The following is a 26,840-nucleotide window of genomic DNA, read 5'->3' on the forward strand; positions in this document are numbered from 1 at the left end:
GCATCAGGTTAATCACATGCATTGTGGAAAGAGCTTTCTGTTCTGGCTTCATGTGAGAAAGCTCTGGTTCAAAACGCTGCTCATGCAGTATCTCCAGAAACTAATACCTGCTTTTTGTGCTTACCACAACTTATGGTATCCACTCTTCCTACACCACCCCCTCTGCCCCATCTCAGTTCCAACTGACTTCAGAGTAACGATGAGTAACAGGGATGAGGGGAGAGGGATTTTGGCCCTCTTGGTCTGTTGCTGCTTGGTGGAGTTAGTACAGGATTTTACTCCTCTGAAGCAAAAACCAACTAAAGTGAGGGCTACTTGGTCAGGCAAATCATTATGGGATGCCATAATGTTCTAGCTGGCTTTGAACCAGATTCAGAGTGAGGCTTTTCCTCTGGTAGTTAATTTCTTTTCCTTATCTCCACAATGACAGGCAAGGAGAGACATACAGCCAACTCAGGCCAGGACACTAGATAATCTCACCTAGGCTCTTTCCCATGAAAGATTCCTACAGCTGGAATTAGTAGTTAACACTTCTGTATTGAGAAACTGTGTTTATGTGACCAAGGGCAGAGGTTGTTGCGCTGAGAGTTTGAAACACTATTTGGGTGGTATAACAGAGTTCCTACAAACTTACTCCATGTCCTTATGTACCTTGGAAGTATTGGTTGTGTGTAGCAGCTGTGCATTACTTCCAGTAATGACAGACCCCTTGCTTTTTTTTTTGCTCTTTCTTTTTTTTTTTTTTTTTAAGTTTAGTTTATGAAATTCTTAGCAGGTACTTAGAATTAGGAGGATTTAAAGTAAACTGCCTCAGAACTAATCTGTGAAATATTTAATGAATTTACAGAACCTGGTAGATCTGGCAGGCAGTGAAAGAGCTAGTCAAACAGGATCTGAAGGTGAGTGTTAAATGAGGCTTCTCTGACAACCACTTCTGTTAATTGACCCTTATGAGAAACTATGATAAAAAGGAAATTGTTTGATCTATGTGCTATTGTGTTATTTATTGTTTATAAATAAGGCCCTTTCTGCTTGGTAGGGCATTAGCTACTCAGGAAAATACTGTAAATGCTGTGAAATGCAAACAATTAAGTAGTAATATGCCTTTTCTAGAATTGCAGGCCCAGCAACAGTCCTGCCCTGAACTAACAGAATGGAGATGACTCAGTGAACATGTACCTGTAATAGCAAAATCATTAGAAGCTTTTTAGGGGCTTGTGTGTAAAGGTGAAGAGTGAATAGATGGCTCACTCTTTAGTTAAGAAGAAGCTTGTCTGTTAAGTGACAGCATGAAGCTGCACAAAAGTGCCTTGATCAGAACAAAGCGATCTGAGAAGGACACAAGTAATATTCTCTCTTACAAAGAATGCCTAACCTAAAACTTGTATCTAAGGCTGATTTGTTGTATGTGTAAATGTGGGCATTTGCAAAATTTAAACAGGCAGCAAAATTGTAGTTCTTATGGGCCCAGCTGCTTACTATGTAAAGGTTCTAAATGTTTATTTTTGATTACTATTTTATTTCAATGCATTTTGGCTATCATAAAGGCTTGGGTACTGCCTGCTGATGAGTCACAGCACATTGCGGCACTTGAGATTTAACTCTTGGACAATCCTTTTGAGCATAGCATAGCACAAAAGCTTGACAGGTTGAAAATGCATCTAAATACTGTTTCAAATTTGAAATAATAATAATAGTATGTGTGGTACCTAGGTGTTCGACTGAAAGAAGGATGCAATATAAATCGGAGCTTGTTCATTCTGGGTCAAGTTATCAAAAAGCTTTGTGATGACCCTTCTGGGTAAGCAACTGTTTGTATGCCTGTTATAAGATAAGGCACTGCTAAACTAAGAAATTAAAGTCTCTTATTTATAATCTTAAATAGGTAAATGTTTCAAATAACCTACTACCTCTAGAAAATATACTTACTGTATTTCTTCTATGCAAAATATCTGAATTTTTTTTTTGTTGCCTCTTTTTTATTAGCTTCATAAATTACAGAGACAGCAAGCTGACTCGAATTCTGCAGAACTCCCTTGGAGGAAATGCTAAAACAGTTATTATTTGTACAATTACTCCTGTTTCTTTTGATGAGACACTCAGTACTCTTCAGGTAAAGCTTCTCACCTGTTCTCTAGTAACTCATTGTAGACAGGTTTGAGGAGTGGAAAATGTAATCTGCTGAATCTTTAATGACTTGGATCTTCTGAAGGGCTTCTGTAAACTCAGAACTTTAAATTTTTTTTTGTACACAGCATCTTTTCCGAGTCATCTTGTGCTAGGTTGTCTACCTAGAGCTTTTTGAAAGTTGGAACAAAGCTCCTTCTCTCATTTTGCAGGCAGAAGATAACTGCTTTTATCTCATTTGCCTTTTCCAAACATAGTTAGAGAAGCCTTTGCTAGCACAAGATGTCAGGCACTACAGGAATTGAACTGTTAATGATCAGTATATATTCTTTAGGTAGGATTGTCTTCCTTTTTGATGATCTTTCAAGCTTTTTATTAAATAAAAAATAATATGGGATATTCTTACTTAAATGTTATGCTTCATGTTTTAGGTATTAGTATCAAGCAAAGAAAACTTACCTTTTCAAAGCTTAGAATACATTTTAAAAAAAGCTAATTCAAATATTTGTGTCCTATTATATGCTGCTCTTTATCTAATAAACTCTCCCTTTAATTCCGTTGGGAAATACGGGACAGAGTAAGTCTTTTTGTATATTTGTTCTCGAACTATTGCCCATGAAAGAATGTTCTTCCAGTTTGCCAATACAGCCAAAGGAATGAAGAATACACCAAAAGTCAATGAAGTACTTGATGATGATGCCCTCCTGAAGAGATACCGCAAAGAAATTCTAGATTTGAAAAAGCAGCTGGAGGAAGTATGTAATAAAATAAATCTATCCTTAGTACTGATAGCTATTTGGAGACCACCTGTTTTAAACCAAAAGCAGTTAAATTTGGAGGGGTAGGTGAACTCTTTAAAGCAATATCTGCAATTTTTTTTGAGAGAATCGAAATGGAAAGGGTGATGTGTAGTCTGGAACAACTAATGATAATCAACATCTCTGTGTGAAAGCTAAGATTGAATGATATCAACTAACAGAACTGTCAGTTGGTTACACCTAATCAGTAGGTTAACATCGTTAAGAAACAGAAATTTGTGATGCCTTACAGCACACTTTAACTGATCAAAAGAAACAATTAATATAATTAAATAATGTAAGAAGTGATTGAATGTCTGTTAAAGACCCCAACTTCATGTTATCTCCTCCCTTACTGATGTCTAACTCCAGTCTGAGTTGCAGGAAGTTGCAACTGCATGAATATCCCTGGAAAAACTTAGGTCATGTATAGGTGGAAGTTGCATTTAGAAAATGAACAATAGCAACTTCTCACCAAACAATGTAGTGTCTCATGTTTTCCTTTCTCTAAAAACCTGTGGAGCTGTGGAACAATCTTGCAAGTCTTGTTAGACCACAGATGATAAAGCATAAAGCACAATTAAATAACAATGCTGAACATACTGTTCTAGTGCATTAAATAAAACTATGCACACTTTTTATTGCAAATTATAAGTATCCTTAGAGAAAACTTTTAGAATTTTTTTTTTTTAATGATAATGAATTTGCAGCATTCTGCAGGTAGTGAGTTATATTTGAAAGAATGCTCTTTTTTTTTTTTTTTGTACCTAGAAAAATTTGAGGCTGTATTGTTTCTGGGAGTTTTGACCACTTTTAAATACGAAGTCTGCAGTAAAATTGTAGACTAAATTGTCAGTTTCATAATTAATGCTTAAAGATTCCTCTTCCAGACTTAAAAGAGTGTATGTGTAGAGTTGTTTTTAAATATCAGTAATTGTGTATCTTCTGTAGGAGTAGTTTCTGCTCTTAAAATGTCAGTTTGATTAATATTCTCTTTATGGAAGGTGTCTTCAAAAACTCAGATTCATGCAATGGAAAAGGACCAATTGGCCCAACTGTTGGAAGAAAAAAATTCCCTTCAAAAAGTACAGGAAGACAGAATACGAAACTTAACTGAGATGCTGGTGACTTCTGCTTCCTTTGCCTCAAAACAGAATGTTAAAGTAAGCACCTGTTCTAGATTTTACTTGATAACTCTGAAATACTTTGCAAAAAGTAATATTAAATACATATGTTTATATTAATAATGAAAAGTAAGTATGATGGGCAATTTTCACATCTCTTTCATATTTTTAGAGGGCTAACTTTTAAATTAACTTCAGAGTATCAATTCAATGTTGCCTTGTGATAAACAGACTCCAGGGACTTTTTTGCTTTCCAAATAATTTTGGGGAAACTGCAAAAATACTGTCTAGTTAACTGCTGATACAGAACTAGTCTGAGGCAACATTTACTCTTCCTGGTGGTTTGGTTTTATCACTTCTTCTGTAAATACTTTTTTAAAGGCCAAGAGAAGAAGAAGAGTTACTTGGGCTCCTGGTAAAATAAGCCAGGGAAATGTGGGCTTTATTGAAGACTTTGAAAATGCAATGCTGACTGAAACAAAAAAAATGAAGTTGTCTCTGCCAGCAGTACCAGATGTGGAGGATTGTAAGTAACTTTGGGGAAAAAATAAGGAAAGTCTGCAAATCACCTTTGAAATCACAAGTAATCCCTTTTTAATAAATCGAAGTTAAAAAGTAAATTAATTTGCTAACAATACAAAAACTAACTTTAGTTGGCACTATAATCAGATGATATTTCATGAACTCCGTTTTAAAAGCTGCCTGCAAGGAAGTCTCATTCGTCTGCCAGCAAAGAATGCTGCCTGGAAGGGAAGTGAGTTTAGCATGGTAATACCAGTAGTTCTTGTGCTGGAAATAAGGCTTTTCAAATAAAGAGGGAGAATAAGTCTTATTCTTCAGGTGAAATAATGTGTAGCATGGCCATCAGGTCAAGGGAGGTGATACTGCCCCTTTCTCTGCTCTGCTCTCCTGAGACTGCACCTGGAGTGCTGTGTCCAGCTCTGGAGTCCCCAGCACAGGAAGGACATGGACCTGTTGGAGCAAGTCCAGAGGAGGACCACAGAGACATCACTGGGCTGGGACACCTCTCCTATAGAAAAAGCTGAGAAAATGGGGATTGTTCAGCCTGAAGAACGAAAGGTTCTAGGGTGACTTAATTGCAGCCTTCCAGGACCTGAAAGGGGCATACTGACTGGAAAGCTGGAAGGGACATGCAGAGATAGTGGGGGGAATGGTTTTAAACTGAGATAGTAGGTTTAGATTAGATATTGGGAAGAAATTCTTCACTGTGAGGGTGGTGAGGCACAGGTTGCCCAGAGCAGCTGTGGATGCCCCATCCCAGGAAGTGTTCAAGGCCAGGTTGGATGAGGCTTTGATGAATCTGGTCTGGTGGAAAGTGTCCCTGCCCATGGCAGAGGGGCTGGAACTAGATGGTCTTTGAGGTCCTTTCCAACCCAGACCATTCCATGATTCTGTGAAATTCCTGATAAATAACTTTGCAAGCATTGCATTACATTTCCCAAAGGGAGTAAGTTGATTCTCTGATAGCACAAATTAACAAAACTCCAACTGTTCTTGTACATGCTTCTCAAGGAAATTGCTTCTACCACCCCACCTTCCCTGAATATTGAGCTTTTAATTTCTTAAAACCAAAGGTTAGAGTTGTGAGGTAAATGGCGGGGTCTACACAAACACTTCTTCTGTGCAGCCTACCCCAAGCCCCCAGTTTTTGTGGAAAGTGTTCTTTAACTCAGACTATCCATTTGACCCATGTTATCCCCACAAAAAGGAGGAGAAAAAATGGAGAGGGGTCTGTGTGTAAAATTCCAAAATCCTCAACAAGAAAAGGAAGTCATTACTCAAATATCAGATTGAGACAGAGAAATTCAAGGACTCATAAGAGGAGCAAACTGAAAATTGGAAAAAAATTTTCTAAGAAAATTGAACTGAAGACAAGAGGACAATTCAGCAATATTGCTGCTGAATTACATCTTGCATCCTTATTACCTACCCTTCAGTCAAACTTTTTTGCTTGTATGTGAATTTCCTGGGGCTTTTTTTCTTTATGTCTTGCAGATTACTGTTGAGTGGTTCTTTCCTTGACAGTCAAACTTTTCCTAGTCTGTAGTTAAGTATATATTCTAGGTTTGGTTTAGACTTCATTAACTTGTGATAAGATGGTTGGCATTAAGTATAGGGACTGGACTTCAGTGGTGTTCCCTTTCGCAACAGAAAATCATGAGAGTCAGAAGTCCTACTCAGTGTGCTGTGTTTTTGCCATTGAATGATTGTTTCCAATGTGGTAGAACTATTTTATGAGAAAATTGTTGATGCTCTGTTTAAAACCTACTGGTACTTTTGTTAATACGTCTTTCTTTTCAGCTACCTTAGAGAATTCGGAATATGACAGCCCTTCCCTGATGGTTCCTGATCAAATTTCAGAAGCAGAATGGATTGCTGGTCCTAACATGAATTGGGTAACATCATAATCTGTTTTGACTTTCTAATACTATGCATATGCATAACATGCTTCTCAGTAAGATCAGCCTTACTCTTCTGTAGGACACCAGTATTCTGTGTCTGCAGAATTACTGAAACTGGTTAGAAAGTCTCTTGGACATGTCTGTGGAGCTGTGGTATGGTTCTGTGCTTCTATGGGTTTGTGGCAGATGATCCAGTCAACTTTGGTCTTTAAACAGGACTAGCTGTGAAAAGACAAGCAACAAGGAATATAATGCTCAACTTGCTTGATCTTGTAGATCTGCTAACTGAGAGTGCTTCTTTTTCTAGACTCAGAAAGACTTTGAAGAATCTGTGCAACTCTGTGAAGCATTAGCACTAGAAAAGGTAGGTCTGTTCTGAATTTTCTAGAAATAAGGCTGACATTGCAGCAACAGCTTCTAAAAGTTTCTTGTGCTGCTTCTTCAGGATATTGCTGTAAATGAGGTCAACGTCCTGCAAGCTAACTTCAATAACCTTGTGCTGGAAAATGAGCAGTTGAGATCAGAAATAAATGAAATTAAAGAGAAACTGAAGGAAAAAACAGAAATAGATGAATTTGAAGCACTGGAAAAGCAAACACAAAAAGATCATGAGGTAAGGCATTGAAATAGAGATATGAATTGTCTATGCTCAAATACTTTCTAGAGTTTATTCAGTTTATTCAACATTCAGCCTTGGATGTTGATTCACAAACAGATGGTGTTATAAGCTCCATTCAGCAACAGAATAAATAAACCCAGGTCTTAAACTGGATTTACTTGGAGTGTAGAATTCAGACAAATTTTTGGAGAGTTCCATACTGAAGCCTGGTTAAACATGTATTTGTGTGTATATATGTACCTATGTTATTTTTATAAATGTGTGATCTGAATTTCAGTCTAGACTTCTGAGGCAGTTGTTTTGCTGCTTAAATACATTTTAGAACTGGTTTGAAGTTAAAATATGGTTGCCAAACCATATTTCCTATATTTCTTGTGTGAAATGTCTTGTCTTACAACCCAAGATAGTCCATGGACTGCCAAAAGTCAGAGCTATGTGAGCATTAACTTTTAACATATTTTTTACCTTAGTCATAAAATTATTTTAAAATAGTAGGAAAAACAGTAATGTCTGGAAAATCAAAACATTGTATTTTGTGCCAGGAAGTCACAAAAAAAAGTGAAGTTATCTACTGGATAACTTAGAATATAGGAAATGTTGACTTCTAGTTCTTTTCACCTCTTTGTGTGGTTACTGGAGATGTTCCTTGTTAGTCCAAATGCTTATGCTCCGATTCTGTAGTCTAAAATACTTACTACTTGTATTAGGTTCTACCTGCCTAAAGGCTAGACTGTGAAATAAATTATGGTTAAAAAAAAAACAAAAAAACAAAAGCAGCAACTTGAGGTATTGAAACATGGATGTATTATTCCATTTCTTTCCTGATACCTTTGCTGGACATTACTCATGCATATTAGTCTCTGTAATATTCTCTGATCATGACACTAATGTTGAAGTTTGTTACATCCTTTTGCATTGCTATTTCAGGTTACAATTTAACAATATCACTGCTTGTTTGCATTGTGTTCCCTACAATGATTTATGGATCTTAAAGAAAATTGATCTATAAAATATTATCATTTAGCTTGTGTTTAAGATTCTTTTTAGAAGACGATTTGTATGCTAGACTGAATGTGCTATCTTCCATGTTTAACAAATCCTAAATTACAGTTTTCCCCTGCAAAGCTTTTGGGTATCTAATAACAGATGCAATGTCTGAAGTAGTTTCCATTGCAAGCATTGCTTTTTGAATTATTTGTTTTCAGATATCTGAAGACAGTCCATAAAATGTAAGCATTTATTGATATCCATGTAGCAGATTAATTACAGCAACACTGAAAGGTCACATACTTCACCAAATATTAGATCAAATATATCAGTTTACACAGGTAAACTGCATTGGAATACTCACAGGAGAGTGCTTGTTTTAAAGCCTTTCACTGATCTTAAACTTGCAGATTGGATTTTCTTACCTTTGCTTGTGACTATACATAAGTACTTGTAGATGAGTGCTTATTGTAAAACTTTTCTAACAAAGACCAAAAGAAAGAAATTGAAAAAGCTCCTATCTGGTCATCTACTTGTGACTTCTTTAAGAGAATGCCACTGACTGTGTTCATGGCTTGTTTCACTTCTCATTCCTGTTAGTGAATAGATTAAATCATAAATATCTGCACTGTGTCATAAAAAGCTGCTTAACATGACTAGAATTTGAAGTATCTTATCTGTACAATTTCTGCATTAATTGCTTTGATCACATTGCTCTTGCTTGTCAAACTATTGCAGATTAAATTGTACTTGAATCCTTTCTAATTACTGGGAAGCTAAACCAGAGCTTTGCATCTCATCTCTCCATTTTGAAAGGATACATAGCATCGTGCTTTGTAGCTGTTTAAGTAGATGTGTGAGTATGTACACGGTTTGCCCACTAATAAAAAAGAAAACAGAAGATAGACCTGGCTTGTTTTTATGGTGTTGGCAACTAAAACTACGGTGTGGGTGCTTTCTAACATCCTCTGCAATTTTGCTTTAATTTGCTCCACAGATTCAACTAATGCATGAAATTACCAACTTAAAGAATCTTGTTTCAAATGCTGAAGTGTACAATGAGGAACTTAAGGTGAGCCTCTCCATGAATTTGCAGGTAGTAAGACTTGTATGAAATGTGCCTGGTCTGTTTAGCTCGAAATACCGCATCTGCTGAGGACAAGCTGGACATCATTGGGCTCTGGTTAATCTGACCAGCTATAAGGAGGATATCTCTAAAAATCATGAATGCTTTCCATGTAGGTTTTGATAAATTCTAACCTGAAAAACCAAACTGAGCACTAGAAGCTTCTTTCCCCCTTTTTTTTTTCTCCCCATCTTTTAGGCAGAAATAAATTCTAAACTGGAACAGCTGAAAGAGAAAGAGAACAAAATAAAAATACTACAGAATCGTGTAGAAGAATTACAAAAAGCAAGAGTGGAACAAAAGGAGACATCTTTCTCAGTGGTAAACTTGAGTTTTCTAGTGGATTGAGAGATCACTTTGGTTTTCCTGAGTTGAATTAAGTTTAGGTATAACCTGGGTATGATAAGCATCTGCTTCCCCAGAGATGTGTTAGGATATTTTGTTTTACAAAGCTTAAAATGCTAATTACTACATATCATACAGCAGTACTCTGGGGAAGTCAAGCTATGGGAAACACTGTTCTTTATCCCATCTCTCAAACAGCCTGCTACTCTTCCTCTTAATGTAAACTTACTGAGTTTTCTAAGCCTGCATTTACGTTTCAACCACAGTAAAATGAACACATTTGCTTTATGATAGCTATATAGTTTTTTACTTCTTTGAGTATTGTCTTTTTCAGGGAGATTCTGATAAACTAATTGAGGAAATTCAGCAGCTGAACAAATCCCTCTTAGACAGTGAAGCTGTAGCCTTGGATGCCAAAAAGGAATCTGCTTTTCTCAGAAGTGAAAATTTGGAGTTGAAGGAGAAGATGGCAAGTACTTGTTGAACTGCATTTATAGCTGTAGCAAATGCTTCCAGACTAGTGAAGAAGGCCACCAGTGTGGTGGAACACTAGTTAGTAGCTTTCTCCAAATACTTGAAGTAATAGTTTTATTATGCAATTTGTGGAAAATGGGTCTTCAGGAAAGAGATAAAAAGAAAGTAAAGGCTTTTTCCACAGGAGTGGGTGGTTAGTTTTAGGTTTGCCAGGAGAGAGAGTGAGCAAAGAAACAGTCTTTAAGGCATTATTAGGACATAAGACTTCAGACCTAATTTTACCAGAGAACAAAGAAGAGTAAGAGAGGTGAACTCAGAAGTGGTATGGAGCTTACTTTGAGCTTTGAAAGAGTAAAGACAAAATACAGCAGCAGTTATGGCCCTGACCTCTAAGGTATGTTTTGTTACAGGATTCTGACAGGAATGCAGTTGTTAAATTCTGCCTTATTCTGCCATATTTATCAAGGTCAAAGCTGGTCAGAGTGACAACAGAAAATGTACCAGATGCATTATTTAAATGTCAAGCACAAAGACTTTTATTTTGTGTGTGACTTGCGTGTTGTATTGTTTTCCTGAAGAATGAACTCTTAAATAACCACAACCAAATGCAAAAGGATGTTCAATTATACCAAAGCCAAATAGAAGCGGGAAAAAGCAGTTACAGAAAAATGCAAGCTGACTTGCAGAGAGAGCTGCAGTCTTTATTTCAAGAAAACACAAGACTGACTTCGCTCATGGAGGGTAAAGTTCCAAAAGGTACTGTTCCATGTGGTGCCTTTTCCCTGCTCCCCCTCTCCTCCCTTTTCCCTGTAATGGTGGGAGGATAGGCAAGGCTTTGGCTCTTGTCTTCCTCAATGCTTGGAGACTCTGTCAGTATAAATATACTGGGGTATCTGGTATTGTGGGCATGGAGTAACTACTTGAGCACTTCCTTGAACTTTTTGGAAGACTTCAGTTTACAGATGGGTTTGTATTTTGCACAGTCAAGTTAATTGAGGTTGTTGGAGAGAATCTAAAATAAACTGGATATCAACCAAACAAGTGCTGACAGAATTCAGACCAGGAGCTTAGTCTTTTAATTATTGGCCACAGTAAAATATACTTTTCTGGAATTATAACGATATGACATCCATATACATTATAAGTCTTCTGCTTAATTTAAAACATGCTTTTTTCTCTTGCATTTGCTAATTAGTCTAAACTTAATTCTCTAGATTTGCTCTCTCATGTGGAGCTGGAAAAAAAGGCTGCTGACTTAAAAGGAGAACTAGAAAATGCTTTGAAAGAGAATGCACTCCTACAAAAACAAGTAAATGAGCTATCAGAATTTCAGTCTCTACCAAATACTGTTGAGATGCAGAAGAAAGAGGTAAAACAAAATCTAACCTTTTTTTTTGGCTTTGTATTGTACTTCACTGGTAATGTACTAATGGAGGCCTATTGGATATGAAGTTTTAAAGCCAAAAGTTGTCATAAGTCAACCTGAGGTTTTACAATTAAGTTTGTTAAATTGTCGCTTCTCAGATATTTCATATTTGTAGCTAGGAGTAAGTTTAAGATCATATTTTTAGTCACTGTCTACTATAATTGATCATGATTTTCTAGTCCAACCATTTGCATGTTTATTTGCTATGGTCACCACTGATACCTGAATGTATAGTCATAATGGTGTTTCATCCTGGACACTATTCTAAAACTGGGGTTTTTTGTCTAATTGGGCAAAGAGAAAATGTCAAGATCTCTTAGCAAAAATTCTGCTTGAGAAGTGAGAGATTTACCTTGCAAATTCTGGAAAACTTGTTAGGAAACTTTTTTATTTCCTGGCAGGTAAGGGCTTAGTAGACTAAGTATGCTGTATATGTTTTAAAGGGTTTGTTTGCAAACACTTTCTAACTTTCTTTGTCCTAAGAATCCCTTGCTACTAAGCATGTGCAGGTGAAAATTATTCAGGGGAAGTAATCTACAAACTCATTAATGCTTTGCAAAAAGTTCCAAACCCTCAAGGGGTCTACTTCCACTAATCAGCAAAGCATAATTAGATGTTAACAACTTCATCTCTGTATCATGAAGAAAGTATTGATACATGTAAATATTCCGTTTAGGAGTCCAATCTTAGCTCAAACATAGGAAATGGGAAGTATTGAAGAATATCTGAAGAGTTAGAAGAGACTTTTCAAGACTTGGGAAAGGACTTGACTGTCTTCCTTGTCTTTCAAAGATCCTTTGCTAGACAGTTCCCTCCCAACAAAGTAAAACCCAATGTATTGTGGTGTATGTTTGCCTGTACTTTATTTCCTGTATCTTCACATGTACCTGTTTTTTATTAGGTAGGTATGACAAATACTGATTTAGAAAACACTCTATATTGTTTTTCTGTTGGCAGATTCTTGAAAAATGTGAGGAGTTACGCTTATTAAAATTGGAAAATGAAAAGCTGCTTTCTGAAGTAGCTGATAATGAAGTGAGACTTAAACACATGACTGAAGAAATTGAAAAATCAAAACACAATCTAGCAGATGCACAACTGAAATATGTGAAGTCTGATCAGCAATATGTAGCAGTTAAACAGCTCCATGAAGAAATAGAACAAAAATACATAGCTGCATCAGAAACCAATGAACAAATGAAGCTCCAAATAGAATGTCTGCTGAAAGAAGCACAAGAGTCTAAAACAACTTTGGATGAAGTGAAATTAGAGGTCAGTGTCAGCTTGTTCCTTTTTACATATGAGACTTGAGGAATTAATTCATAGTGTTAAAAAAAAAAAAAAAAAAGAGGTTTTGGAGAAATACTCTTAAAAGGTGTAAATGACAATATCACTGACTTCCTCTGGCATGAGTGGATATTACTTATTCTGTGCCAGGGGTATAATGCTGAAGGATTATGCAGCTCTGTCCTCCACACAGCTCAATGGTCTCTTTTTGCAGGTAAAGAAATACATGTTGCTCCAGGTTCTCATTCTGTATTCAACCTTTTAATTCTTCTTTTCCTGTTCTTAAGTAATATCTTTATTACGTAATTTTTTTTTCCCCTCAATGCTGCTCACACCTACTCTATATAAAGTCATAGAAACAAAGTTTCCTCATTAGGAACTGGAGACCTTTCAGAACAGAAGTTCATTCAAACTAGAGAGTATAGCCACAGAAATTTACCTTTAGAAAGGAAAAATAAATATTAAAATATTTAAGAAGAAAAGGAAGTTAAAGATACATATTTTTGACAAAGCTTTGGGCACTGCTATGGTTGTCATATTCCAGCTATGGTTTTGATAACTGCTAATCTATGCTACAGTTTCATGTTAATGCTGTGTTTTAGTAAGACTTTTGCTGCTAAGGAGCAATCACAGGACAGTTCCATAAACAAATGCTTATTTAATGTGGGCAAGAGTATAAGCAGTGACTTAAAGAGAAATTACAAACTTGCTAGCTAGCATCTCTTATCCTTTCTAAGCTCATAAAAGGATCTGTGAGAACACGTACACATAATGGGGTTCTGCATTACAATGAAAGTGTCTGGTCTTTTCCTTTGCAACCTAAAGCTCTCCAGCAAAATGAAAGAACTGGAAGAAAAAACAGCAGAGCAAAAACAACTTCTTGAGCTAAGAGAAAATCTTATTCAAACTCAGCAGAAGTTAAATGAAATGGAGCAATTAAAAGAGCAAGAAAGGATTAGTGAATTGAGACTGGAGACCAAGGATTCAGAGGTCCAGGCAGTCTTGCAGCAGCTTGCTGAATGTCAGGAAGAAATAAAAACTTTAACCCAGCAAAGAGATGACCTGAAGCAAAAAGGGGAGTCTCTCCAAGCTGAGACAGAGCAACTCAGAGAGGATATAAAGGACACTGTTTCAATGGTAGGAATTTTGCATTTTTAGCAATAGATCATACATATTAAGAAGAAGCTTATAATTTTAATAAGGTATATTAAAATGTATAGGATTGGGAGTTTGTGTGGTTGTTTTTAATCAAGGAATGCTTACTAACATTACAAAATATTTGTTTTTTCTTTGTAAATTTTCTTTGTACAATTTTCTCTCATTCTTAAGAACATCTTGGCACAAGAAGATCTGAGAAATACACAGAATTCTCTGAAGGAGTCTCAGAATACTGTCAAGAAGTTGGAAAAAAGTATTTCTGAAAAAGAATCTCAGATTCTGAGTGTTGAAGAGGCACGAGGGAAAACCATTAAAGAACTCCAAATACGGGTAAAACTTTATGCGATAATTACAAGAAGCCCAGTTAATCTTCTTGTAGTCTCTTCTGCATGTCTTTCTAGGCTCTTCGTAGCAAGTGGGCAAGAAAATAGTACTGCCTAATCCAAGTCTTTACCAGCTGCTGCTGTTTCTGGAGAGCTTCAAGATGTAATGTGCACTCTAATAAACCTCTGCTTAACTAGTGTGCCCCATGGTTATGGATTTGAGTGGTGGCATTGGATGGGGAAATGGAAGAGGAGATAAGGGTTACTTAAGTGTAGAAATGAGGCTAATGGTTTGTAACAGTCCCAATGAGAAGTGCAACACATGATTGTCAATGGCAGCTCACATCCCAACATACAGAAGGCTGCTGAAATGGTTTTTGTGCCTATTTATTCAATAATTGGCAAAGAAGGGTGCTGAGAATATCGTCTGGTGCTCCCCTGGCACAGTTAATCTGGTGGGAGAATCCACAGTACAGGAGATGGGATTTATGTTGAAGGGTGTTAGCTACCTGTAAGTCAATGGTGGTGGATTCAGAATTTGCATGCTTTGGAACAGACGCATAAAACATAATCCAGTAGGTTGATTCTCTGGCTTCTTCCTTTCAGACATTTTCTAGATAAAAATCTGGCAAATATTACAGAAGATACTACCAAACAGAATTTAAACAAAACATGTGGTAAAGGCCTAAGACTTGGTTTTGGAGCTCTTCTACTTTGGTTAAAGTGGCTTGATGTTAAAAATACTGGAGGAAAGTGAATCAGACAAAGCTTTGGCATTTAATTTTGTTTTGAATTGATGGAAATGCTGTCCTTCACATATTTTTTTAAACAGATCTCAGAATGACAGAAGAAATGGAAAATCATCACATCAGAGAGAGATCGGCTTGGCTGAGGAAAAATCCAAAAGTAACAGCTGTAGAGAGAGTGATCAGCTTCAGGTGGCAAAAGAACAAATCATTTTCCTTAACCCCAAGAGAACCGTTCATTGCAGGAGAAGCTGAGATTTTACTTTTGAAAAAAGAAGAGTTTGGGGAAGGAACTCTGGTAATGATGCAAAAGCTGTAATGGAAAGCTTGCTTATTTAAACTTTCACTTGAGTGAAATAATTGCAAAAGACACTGCAGAAAAGGGCATGGTACTTGACTGTACCTCATTAAGTTTATTATGTACCTCCAAGTTTATTGTGGTTTACCTGAGATATACGCCAGCCATATTGGTTTATATATATATATAGACATCTAGTAGGAGAATGACTGACTGTAAATAGAATATTAACTTGATAGAGGATAGTAATGATCTGTACTGATCTGCACAAGAATGTTCTATAATTAAGTAGCTGAAGGTAAACATTACTCATCTAGAAAGGGTGGTTCTGCTTTTTTAAAGCATAGGAAGAATTGACTTTTTTCCTGGCAGCGAAAGGGACATCACAACCAACACTTCCTGTAACTGGATGTGCTGATTACACCTCTGTGTGTGTGTTTACAGCAGTGCCCCTGTTTGTAGTACATAATCAACCTGTCAAAGGTGTCAGATAAGCTTCTCCTAAAGCTACTTCCTGAATGTGTTGACTTGCATCTCTTGCAAAATAGATACCACAGATGCAAGGACAATCCATGGAGCAAGAGTTGTTTCTTCTGAGAGAAGAGCTGAGCCAGGCACAAAGGAAATTGCATGAAATGGAGGAAGCAAAGGCCAATGAATATCAAGGAGAATCTGAAAAAATGGAGAGAACAGATGTTATTCCAAAACCACATGACTATGAGGAAGTGAGCACCCAGACAGAGAGAGATGATGTTGATGATGGTTTTAAAAAGCAACTGGAGAATCTCCAGAATGAGAGAGACCAGCTAAGAGAAACTATACAGGAGACAATTAGCAAGGTAATAAAAGCAGTCCTCTTCCTGGAGGAGGACAGCTTTAGTGGATTTCTCCCTTAGATTTTGGAAGTGTTGCTCAGGTGTTAATGTACTTTAATTGTGTCCAAAGAACTCACAGATGCAGGAGGAGTTGAGATGTACTCGTGAATCTCTTGGACAACACCAGGAGACTATTGTGGAGCTGAAAGGAAGCATTTCAGAGAGAGAAAATCAGCTCTCGAAGGCACAAGAGGCATTGAAGGAAAAAACTGATGAACTGCAGCAGAAGGTCAGAAGCAGTTTTGTCAAGGAAAGCAGGAGTTCAGTCGGGTTTGGCAGCCCATGTCTTCTGCAAACTTCAGTTTGTAGGGCTCCAGTAAATGTGATAAAGAAACCTATGCTTTATAACTAAGTGTGTCTTGCTGCTGAACGACTGAATGTTGTTTGGAATCAACAATGCACTTTGACCTCTGTGCGTTTTCCAGTCTTGAACTTTTTTCCTTCTAATAATGTAACTGTAATGTAATAATGTAATAATGTAGCTGTGCCATTCTAAAGATCCTTGAGCAACTTTAAGACAGCTTAGCTCATTTTTTAATTTGTTGCACTACTATAAATTTGTTCTCTACTTATTATTTCTGAAGCCAGTGTGGATTTTAGGCTTCATTTTAGCAAACAGTAATGTCTCTTATCTACTGTGGATACAGCAATTGAGGCATTTTTATGGATTTAGAATGCCTTGCATGTTTTTCCACATTTACTCTGACCTATCACTGAGGCAGAAGCACTGACATTTGATTGGCTTTTAGGCAAAGTCGTTACATCTCTTTTTAATTACTATACCAGGAAACCATTGGGGATGTCTTCCTCAAAACAATCCATTTACAACAACCCACGTGTACAGACAGTGCTTCTGAGTGATGATCCAATAACACTCTTCAACACAAACCTGATTGCTGGGACAAGAAAATTTAGGAACTCTAGAATGTTACTGGTTTTTTTTCTCCAAAGCATCAAATTCTTTTTGCCCATGCAAGAGGTGATTACAAATATCAATGCTGGTTTTGATTTGTTCTTTCCAGCTCACTGAAGTCACTGAAAACCTGACTCATGTCTCAGCTGAGTATGGCAAGCTACTGGCAGAAAAGGAACAAACTGAAAGAGCAGTGAATGAGCAAGTGTGTCAGCAGCTGGAGAGAATCACTTCACTTAACAAGGAGAAAGATGAGCTACAGCACATGGTAGAGACATATAAAGAAAGGGAAGAACATTTGTTAAAGGTTCAGAGGCGGTCACAGATTTTGGAGGACAGCCTAACAAGCAAGGTGAGGGCTTTTGGTGTTTACTCACTATTTTGTATTCTGATGTTTTATTCCTGATGTGCCAAACTTTTGCTCAACACAAATCTTACTTAATTTTTAATTCTCAGCACATCATTTTTATGGTTGGTAAATGAACATGGGCAAAGGATTTTGTCTAAGTTTCTTTATTGATGTTTATTAATAACATCCTAAACCTTTCTCAGCTTTGTAACCCATTGGATTTGTTCAACTCTAGAATGAACGTCAATTTATCAAATGAGTGCAGGTTTAATTTAATAATCAGTACTTGAACTTGGATTCCAGCTTTGTAAAAGGCACTCTGTAGACAGCATGAACTTAACTGTATTTTGAATCCTTGATGCTTTTCACACTTTCTGAATAACAGGTTTGGATTGGAAGCTTTTCTACTTTGGTTAAAGTGGTTGGATGTTAAAAACACTGTAGGAGGATGAATTAGACAAAACTTTGGCATTTAATTTTGTTTTGAATTGATGGAAATGCTGTCCTTCACATATTTTTTTAAACAGATCTCAGAAATGACAGAAGAAATGAAAATCATCACATCAGAGAGAGATCGGCTTGCTGAGGAAAAATCCAAAAGTAACAGCTGTAGAGAGAGTGACCAGCTTCAGGTGCAAAAGGAACAAATCATTTTCCTTACCCAAGAGAACCATTCATTGCAGGAGAAGCTGGAGATTTTACTTTTGAAAAAAGAAGAGTTTGGGGAAGGAACTCTGGTAATGATGCAAAAGCTGTAATGGAAAGCTTGCTTATTTAAACTTTCACTTGAGTGAAATAATTGCAAAAGACACTGCAGAAAAGTTGTGTTACTTGACTGTCGACCATTAAACAGCAGATTTATTGTGTACTTGAGATATAGGCCACCCATATTGTTACATAAGGATATCTAGTATCAGGATATGACAAATGTTCTTCTCTAAGGAAAACATTGATGTGATAGAGGATGGTGATGTTCTGCAGTGATCTGTACCTGAATGTGGTTTTTATAATTAAGTAGCTGAAGGTAAACATTGCTCATCTGGAAAGGGTAATTCTGCTTTTTTAAAGTATACGTAGAACTGACTTTTTTTCCTGGCAGTGAAAGGGAAATTGCAAGTAACACCTTCTGTAAATGCATGTGCTGATTGCACTTGTGTGTGTGTATATATATAAAAAGATATGTATATATACACTTCAAAAGAAAAGTAAAGCATGTGCATCTATTTTAATATTGAAGGGGCAGTAAAGAAATTTCAAGTAAATAACTGTCTCGGCCTACCTAGCATTATGTACTGCTGATACTAGAAATACAGATAAGGTCTCTAGTTTTGAGATGGGAGGGGTTTGTTGTTGGGCTTTTTTGTTCTTGTTCCCCTCCATGCTTAAGCTAAGACAGCAAAATTCCGCTTCTGTAACTTCTAAAAGAAGTTCTTGCTTCAAGTTTTATTTTTACATGTCCCTTTTTTCAAGAAACTTGAATTGCACGTGGAATTTGGTCAAATTTTAATGGTCTAAAAAATTGCAAATCTCTCTAAAGCAGTGCCCTGTTTGTTGTACATAATCAACCTGTCAAAGGTGTCAGATAAGCTTCTCCTAAAGCTACTTCCTGAATGTGTTGACTTGCATCTCTTGCAAAATAGATACCACAGATGCAAGGACAATCCATGGAGCAAGAGTTGTTTCTTCTGAGAGAAGAGCTGAGCCAGGCACAAAGGAAATTGCATGAAATGGAGGAAGCAAAGGCCAATGAATATCAAGGAGAATCTGAAAAAATGGAGAGAACAGATGTTATTCCAAAACCACATGACTATGAGGAAGTGAGCACCACAGACAGAGAGAGATGATGTTGATGATGGTTTTAAAAAGCAACTGGAGAATCTCCAGAATGAGAGAGACCAGCTAAGAAAACTATACAGGAGACCAATTAGCAAGGTAATAAAAGCAGTCCTCTTCCTGGAGGAGGACAGCTTTAGTGGATTTCTCCCTTAGATTTTGGAAGTGTTGCTCAGGTGTTAATGTACTTTAATTGTGTCCAAAGAACTCACAGATGCAGGAGGAGTTGAGATGTACTCGGTGAATCTCTGGACAACACCAGGAGAACTATTGTGGAGCTGAAAGGAAGCATTTCAGAGAGAGAAAATCAGCTCTCGAAGGCACAAGAGGCATTGAAGGAAAAAACTGATGAACTGCAGCAGAAAGGTCAGAAGCAGTTTTGTCAAGGAAAGCAGGAGTTCAGTCGGGTTTGGCAGCCCATGTCTTCTGCAAACTTCAGTTTGTAGGGCTCCAGTAAATGTGATAAAGAAACCTATGCTTTATAACTAAGTGTGTCTTGCTACTGAACGACTGAATGTTGTTTGGAATCAACAATGCACTTTGACCTCTGTGCGTTTTCCCAGTCTTGAACTTTTTTCCTTCTAATAATGTAACTGTAATGTAATAATGTAATAATGTAGCTGTGCCATTCTAAAGATCCTTGAGCAACTTTAAGACAGCTTAGCTCATTTTTTAATTTGTTGCACTACTATAAATTTGTTCTCTACTTATTATTTCTGAAGCCAGTGTGGATTTTAGGCTTCATTTTAGCAAACAGTAATGTCTCTTATCTACTGTGGATACAGCAATTGAGGCATTTTTATGGATTTAGAATGCCTTGCATGTTTTTCCACATTTACTCTGACCTATCACTGAGGCAGAAGCACTGACATTTGATTGGCTTTTAGGCAAAGTTGTTACATCTCTTTTTAATTACTATACCAGGAAACCATTGGGGATGTCTTCCTCAAAACAATCCATTTACAACAACCCACGTGTACAGACAGTGCTTCTGAGTGATGATCCAATAACACTCTTCAACACAAACCTGATTGCTGGACAAGAAAATTTAGGAACTCTAGAATGTTACTGGTTTTTTTTCTCCAAAGCATCAAATTCTTTTTGCCCATGCAAGAGGTGATTACAAATATCAATGCTGGTTTTGATTTGTTCTTTCCAGCTCACTGAAGTCACTGAAAACCTGACTCGTGTCTCAGCTGAGTATGGCAAGCTACTGGCAGAAAAGGAACAAACTGAAAGAGCAGTGAATGAGCAAGTGTGTCAGCAGCTGGAGAGAATCACTTCACTTAACAAGGAGAAAGATGAGCTACAGCACATGGTAGAGACATATAAAGAAAGGGAAGAACATTTGTTAAAGGTTCAGAGGCGGTCACAGATTTTGGAGGACAGCCTAACAAGCAAGGTGAGGGCTTTTGGTGTTTACTCACTATTTTGTATTCTGATGTTTTATTCCCGATGTGCTCAAACTTTTGCTCAACACAAATCCTACTTAATTTTTAATTCTCAGAACATCATTTTTATGGTTGGTAAATGAACATGGGTGAAGGATTTTGTCTAAGTTTCTTTATTGATGTTTATTAATAGCACCCTCAACTGGTCTCAGCTTTGTAATGAATGTCACTTTTTCAGATGAGTGCAGGTTTCATGTAATGTAATGTAATAATCAGCAACTGTACCTGTATTCTGACCTTAACTGGCACTGTGTAGACAGTGTGAATTGAAGTGGGTTTTGAATTCTTGGTGTTTTGCACACTCTCTGAATAATAGACATTGTTTGGAAGTCTTGCACTTAGCTCTTGCCAACTCATTCTTTTTGTAGTCTTTAGTTTTGAGCTTTTCACCTGCCAAATTCTTGCTTTGTAGATCAACGAGTATAATTGTGGATTACTTCAGTTTAGCAGGTATTACTCTTCAGTAAAGGAAATATAAATATATTGTCCATTTTTAATGCTCATCTTCTATTTATTTCAATTTTCTTCTGATATGGACAGAGGTTGATTGCCTTTTCCTTTGATTCCTCTTGCTTTACAGAAGACGAAAGCTGACTGAAGTAGACTTTTTTGGTTGTCATGCTACTCCTCTTCCTTGTAAATTCTTTTTCTGAGTTTCTAGAACACCAAAATTATTTTTAAACTTTTCTTGCTTGTAGCATGAATTTTAGTATTAAAAATTATGATTTTTGTATTTGACACAACTGATTTGAGTACTTCATTGAGTATAAAGATCACAATCACCAAATTGTGATTTGTGTTTTTCTCCACTATTTTCTGTAGATTCAACAGTTAACTGAGACACTAAATAGCATATCATGTGAGAAGGACCAGTTATTAGCTGAAAGAACTAGTCACTCTTTCCAACTTAAAGAACAAATCTCATCAGTTAATCAAGAAAAAGATGAGCTACAGAAACTTCTTCAGGATGTCAGGTCTGAGCGGGACCAGCTCAAGACAGAATTGCAAAGAAATGCTGAGATGGTGAGTATTGCAGTTTGCATACCTGAGTTCCTCATAACTTCTTGTCTTGAATAGTACTTAAATATGCATGCTTTTATTTTAGTGTGCTGAAACAAAGGCAAAACTGGAACGTGCTTTAGAACAACTAAAGCAGAGAAACCTGAATAATATGTCTGTTCCGGGAAACCCGGTGGATATTGCAAAGCAGGTGGCTGATGATAGCTTGAAAGAAAAAACCTTGAAAATTAAGGTAAGCTTATTTTTCTGCTTGTTTTAAGGATCCATATAGGAACTTACTGAGACTTGCCATGGAGCATAAGTCTTTTATGTATTATGTATAAAATGGTTTGCATATCTTGCTAAGATGCTGCATACCCATGGGATCAGTTGATTTGCTGTTGCTGTTCAGTGATTGCACATCTTGTGTCAACTGAGTTCAGTTTAATGTTCACAGAACCTCTCACTTGCTTTCATTACTGTCCAGCCACCCCAATGAAAATAACTAGTCGTGTAGGATCATAGAATCATTTAGGTTGGAAAAGACCTCTTAGGTTATAGATTTCAACCCTTAAACCAGCACTGCCATTATCACTGCTAAACCATGTCCCTAAGTGCCAGATGTACACATCTTTTAAGTAGCTCCAGGGATGGTGATTCCACCACTTCCCTGGTGGTCTCAGCCTATTCCAATACTTGACAGCCTTTTCAACTGAGAAATTTTTCCTAATAACCAGTCTAAACCTCACCCAATGCAGCTTATCACTTGTTACTGGAGAGAAGAGGCCAACCCCCACCTGGCTACACTCTCCCTTCAGGCAGTTGTAGAGAGCAATAAAGTCTTCTCGCAGTCTCCCTTTCTCCAGGCTAAACAATCCCAGCACCCTCAGCCACTCCTCACAGGACCTGTGCTCCAGATCCTTCTCCAGCTCCATTTTCCCTCTCTGGACACTCTCCATCACCTCAATGTCTTGTAGTGAGGGGCCCAAAACTGAACACAGGATTTGAGGTGTGGCCTTGCTAGTGCCAATCCCTTTCCTAGTCCTGCTGGCTGCATTGTTCCTGACACAAGCCAGGATGCCATTGTCCTTCTTGGTCACCCAGGCACATGCTGGCTCATGTTCTGCCAGCTGTTGACCAGCACCCCCAGGTTCTTTCCTGCTGAGAAGCTTTCCAGACACTATTCCCTGAACCTGTAGCACGGCATGGGCAGTTGTGACCCAGCAGTTCACCTTGCTGAACCTCAAACAGAAGCACTTTGCCACTCTGGTTTTGTAAAATCCCCCCAAATCCTCCCTTCCATTATTCCCCATTAAATAATAAATTGGTATCAAATAAATTAATTCCATTAAAGCGCTTCTGCCCTCAAAGCAGGAATTCCTCAGACCTTTTGCTAGTTAACTATCCTGAGTATATTTTCACAGAGATATGAGAAGTGCTAGTAACCTACCGAAAGCCAGAATAAACCAGGATTTATGAATGTGTATGACACGCTTTAAAGCGCACTATCATTGTACTGCAGTCTACAGATGAAATCTGCAGGTGCAGCAGATTTAGATATCACTCTACATGGGGCAAAGAAGCCCAGAGTGCTTCTTCAGTTAATACCAAAGTGGTAAGGAAACAAACTGCAAAAATCAGTCACTTGTAGCTTTCTCCATTCTTGCTGTATTTCTATCCTACATCAGCAGCAGGGAGATTATAATGAGGGAAGTTAACATCAGCTGATCCCTTTTAAGAGCACTCTCCCCTTCTGACTTCTGTAATAGGTGGGATCTTGTCTGCCTCTTCCCAATGTTCCAATGTTTTTACTGTGAGGTGAAGAGTTAAGAAAACTGGTGAATCTTGGTTCTTTCAACTAAGAACTAACAATGGAGGGAGTATGCCAAGGGAGTGTTATACTTATGTTAAAATGTGTAACATAGACATGACTAAAGGTGATACTGGGTCTTCAAGCCTGTAGCACTACTGAGCCTGCTCACTGCTTGTTCACACCTTCCTTTCCATGGCACAATGCTAGGACCCACTTCATGAGCCCTTTCCTTCAAGAAAGGAAAAGTAGATAAACTTGGGAGTCCATCCTGAGGGAAGGCTAGTTGGCAAACTTGTGAACAGGCAATAATTTATTTTAATGCCTGATCTACAAGTCTTGAGGTGGCCAGGCAATCTAAACCACAAAAACAATTTGAGCTTGTGAAATGACTTGCTGGAAAACTAAGAAAATACCTGGTTTTGTTCCTAGATTAGTGTTCTTGTCATATCCCTGTGGCAAGTCAAAACTGAAGTCTTAATCCTAATACTTCCTGTTGTAAAACCAATACATACTGTAGGAGTTAGTCCTGGAGTCGGGTCATTTATTTTACATTTCTGTTTATAGCCAATCACACTTTTCCTTATTGTGATCAAACTTATTTGTTTCTCTTGCGTTTAGGAGCTTCTTGAGAAATTCCCAAATATGGGGAAGAGATATGAATGTCTCTCTACAATGTCTCTTAAGCTGAAGAGTGAACTGAATAGTCAGAAAGCACTGATGGCTGTGATACTGCCTCTGCTTCCATTGGAGCAGAGTAAACAAGTCAAAACACTTCAAACTAGAAATGAGGAAATGAACAGTCGTCTCCAGAAGTTATTGACCAAATTGAAGGTACCAACTTAAAATGCTGGATATGCGGATGCTTCATATCGCTTGGGTTTGGGTTTTGGGGTTTTTTTTTAATAAGCTCTCAATGGTAACAGCTAGGATTTTATATATTCAAGCTTTGGTTATTAAGAATCCATACATTGGAGAAAATAAGTTGATAGTAATTGCTTTACAATCTTAGATAACTGGAACTACTTAGTTATGTAAATCAAACTTAGTTTTTAATTGTAGTTCAGCTGCTTTGCACAGTATTTCATTAATATTATTCCGTTTTAATTGGGAAATAAAATTTTCTTTCTGTACTCTATAAATCAAATTATAGATGACTAAGTATGTATTTCTTTGTGGGAGAAAGAGACATGCAAGCTTGCTTGGAAATGCATGCTTGCTCTGCAAGACTACCCAAGTAGTTTGATGATTCTACAGCCTTGCAGATCTTCCCCAATTTGGAATCAGTTTCTCCATTGGACTAAAATTATCAGCAAAAAGGTTAAGGGTAGTTGGGAAAGAATTCCTGTAAACACATGCAGAAGTACAGTAAATGATAAAGTTTTTTTCTGTTTCTTTATTTACCATGAGATATTAAGGGATGGGTTTTTGTTTTTTGGTTTTTTTTTTTTTGTTGGAGCAGTGGGGGGAAACATGCACAGGCCTGGAGAGAGGGGGTGAGGTTCTTGAGAGTCAGTCATGTCTATAAATATCCATTAACTTAGACATTGACCTAATATTCCAAAGAGCCTCATTTTATAACCTAACTCAGCCATGTTAGGTTTATTTTTTTCCATAGATGGCTTTTAACTTTCATGGTTAAAGATGTTCAAGATTCAACTAGTGATCTCTGCTAGAATAAAGTCTTAAATCTGCACAGTGATATTATTCTTGTAGATCATCTCCACCTTTCACAGCTCTTAAGAGAAAATAAATATAACAAAGAATACTTTGCTTTTCAAAGTCTAGATTTGTGGAAGGCTGTCTAGAGCCTTTTAGACTTTTTGGCTATTTTTGAAGCTTAAAAAAAAAAGTGTACTGGAAAAGTACTGTCTCAGCTAAAAGGCTTATATGCCATTGCTATAATGCACATGTGAAATTAATTTTCTTAGTCATGTGTTAGTTATCTGGGACATTTACAGGCTCAGAGTAAATAGATGGAATTATAAAATACAGTTTTAGCTGGATGCAGGGCACCATTTAAAGCATGCACACTGATACATCCTGTGCTTCTGCAACAGGTTCTGTTCAGTGCTGTTTGCTCAAAGAAAAGAGAATATCACGCTACTGTTCACAAGTATGAAACAGAATTGCTTAAGGAAAAGAGAAAACAAGATCACCTACAATCCCAGATTCAATGTCTCAGGAAGATTTATTTGAAGCAGAATGAAGTATCATCTCAAGAGTTAAACAGCAGTGAAGGGCTGCAGAGTTTTCACTTGGATGCAGAGGTAATATTTGGGGGGAAAAAAAAATAGACATGAAGACTCATTTCAAGGCATGGGGTCATGTGGTGGTGGGAATCTAATGGCATTTTAACAGATAATGGGCCTATCTGTTAAAACTTAAGGGGGTAAAGGAATAGAGCTATTTTTTTATGCTACTAGCTCTATAATATGAGGATTTTGCTTAGTAAAGGGGTTGAAAGTAAAACTAATAGGTTAGAAAATAGTGGGAATGTTATTTACTTATTTGCCCTATAAAATACATACTTGCCAATACCAAGAGGACTTGTTCTAAAACAATGAAATTTTTGCTAAAAATCACTTTTTTTTTTTCCCCCTTCCAGCCTGCTCCAGAATGTAGATTGTCTTCTTGCTTTCCCAACAGGGTGTAATTTTAAGTATAGCAAATCTCCTTTTATATGATAATTAGATACTAAAACAGCCTTCTTGCTATACTGATAGCTGAGAGGACAGAAAGTATATTTAGACAATGTGATAATCAAACCAGTACTTAAATTTTAATTCCCTTTTTTTTTTTTTTTTTTTAAGAGCATTCTCAAAGATGTATCAGAAATGGAATGTGAACTTCTCTGCATAGAAGCTGAGTTACAGCAGGAAGAAAGTGCTAGAAAAGAAACAATACAGTTCTGGGAAGCTTGTTCAGGAACTCACTGGGATGCAGAGGAACTGAAAGAAGAACTAGAGAAAGATAATGAAAGGCTTTTGCAAGTCTTTAAATTCTGGAGTCCTAAAGTAAAGGTAAAATTAAATGTTATAGAATCAGATATGTATTTTGTGTAAGCACTCTGCAAATGCCTGTGATTGAAAACAAAACACAAAAAAGGCTCTTAAATGATCATTCATTTATTATCAGCACTTACTCATACTTCAACTGTAAGCTGTAGGAATACTTAAAAGACTTTTAAAGATTCCTCGAGCATCTGAACTTGGAAACTTGCTTTCTGAAAGACTTTCTAGGTAATAAATGGGAGGGGATGTGGAATTGTTTATTTGGGGTTTTATTAGTCTGAATTCTGGAAAATGTTGCTTTTCTTGCTAAACTTTATCAAAAACTACCTTAGCCAG

At 37.1% G+C, this 26,840-nt stretch overlaps 1 protein-coding gene across 1 annotated transcript in view; it reads left to right on the plus strand.

Annotated features, from left to right (window-relative positions):
- Positions 1–26,840, plus strand: part of CENPE (centromere protein E) — a 38,197-nt gene that overhangs the window by 4,791 nt on the left and 6,566 nt on the right. Inside the window, 32 exon segments of the mRNA XM_039551577.1 lie at positions 848–899; positions 1,714–1,801; positions 1,987–2,113; positions 2,763–2,882; positions 3,929–4,087; positions 4,430–4,574; positions 6,371–6,465; positions 6,779–6,835; positions 6,917–7,084; positions 9,075–9,149; positions 9,402–9,524; positions 9,883–10,017; positions 10,601–10,778; positions 11,237–11,391; positions 12,406–12,720; positions 13,561–13,872; positions 14,065–14,223; positions 15,049–15,101; positions 15,103–15,172; positions 15,174–15,260; positions 15,809–16,099; positions 16,206–16,364; positions 17,158–17,400; positions 17,925–18,134; positions 19,038–19,218; positions 19,436–19,470; positions 20,390–20,632; positions 21,504–21,704; positions 21,787–21,933; positions 24,112–24,324; positions 25,551–25,760; positions 26,304–26,513. Coding sequence (XP_039407511.1) covers positions 848–899; positions 1,714–1,801; positions 1,987–2,113; positions 2,763–2,882; positions 3,929–4,087; positions 4,430–4,574; positions 6,371–6,465; positions 6,779–6,835; positions 6,917–7,084; positions 9,075–9,149; positions 9,402–9,524; positions 9,883–10,017; positions 10,601–10,778; positions 11,237–11,391; positions 12,406–12,720; positions 13,561–13,872; positions 14,065–14,223; positions 15,049–15,101; positions 15,103–15,172; positions 15,174–15,260; positions 15,809–16,099; positions 16,206–16,364; positions 17,158–17,400; positions 17,925–18,134; positions 19,038–19,218; positions 19,436–19,470; positions 20,390–20,632; positions 21,504–21,704; positions 21,787–21,933; positions 24,112–24,324; positions 25,551–25,760; positions 26,304–26,513 — 5,016 coding nt within the window.

Source organism: Corvus cornix, chromosome 4, assembly GCF_000738735.6.
Source record: "Corvus cornix cornix isolate S_Up_H32 chromosome 4, ASM73873v5, whole genome shotgun sequence".
NCBI lineage: Eukaryota > Metazoa > Chordata > Aves > Passeriformes > Corvidae > Corvus > Corvus cornix.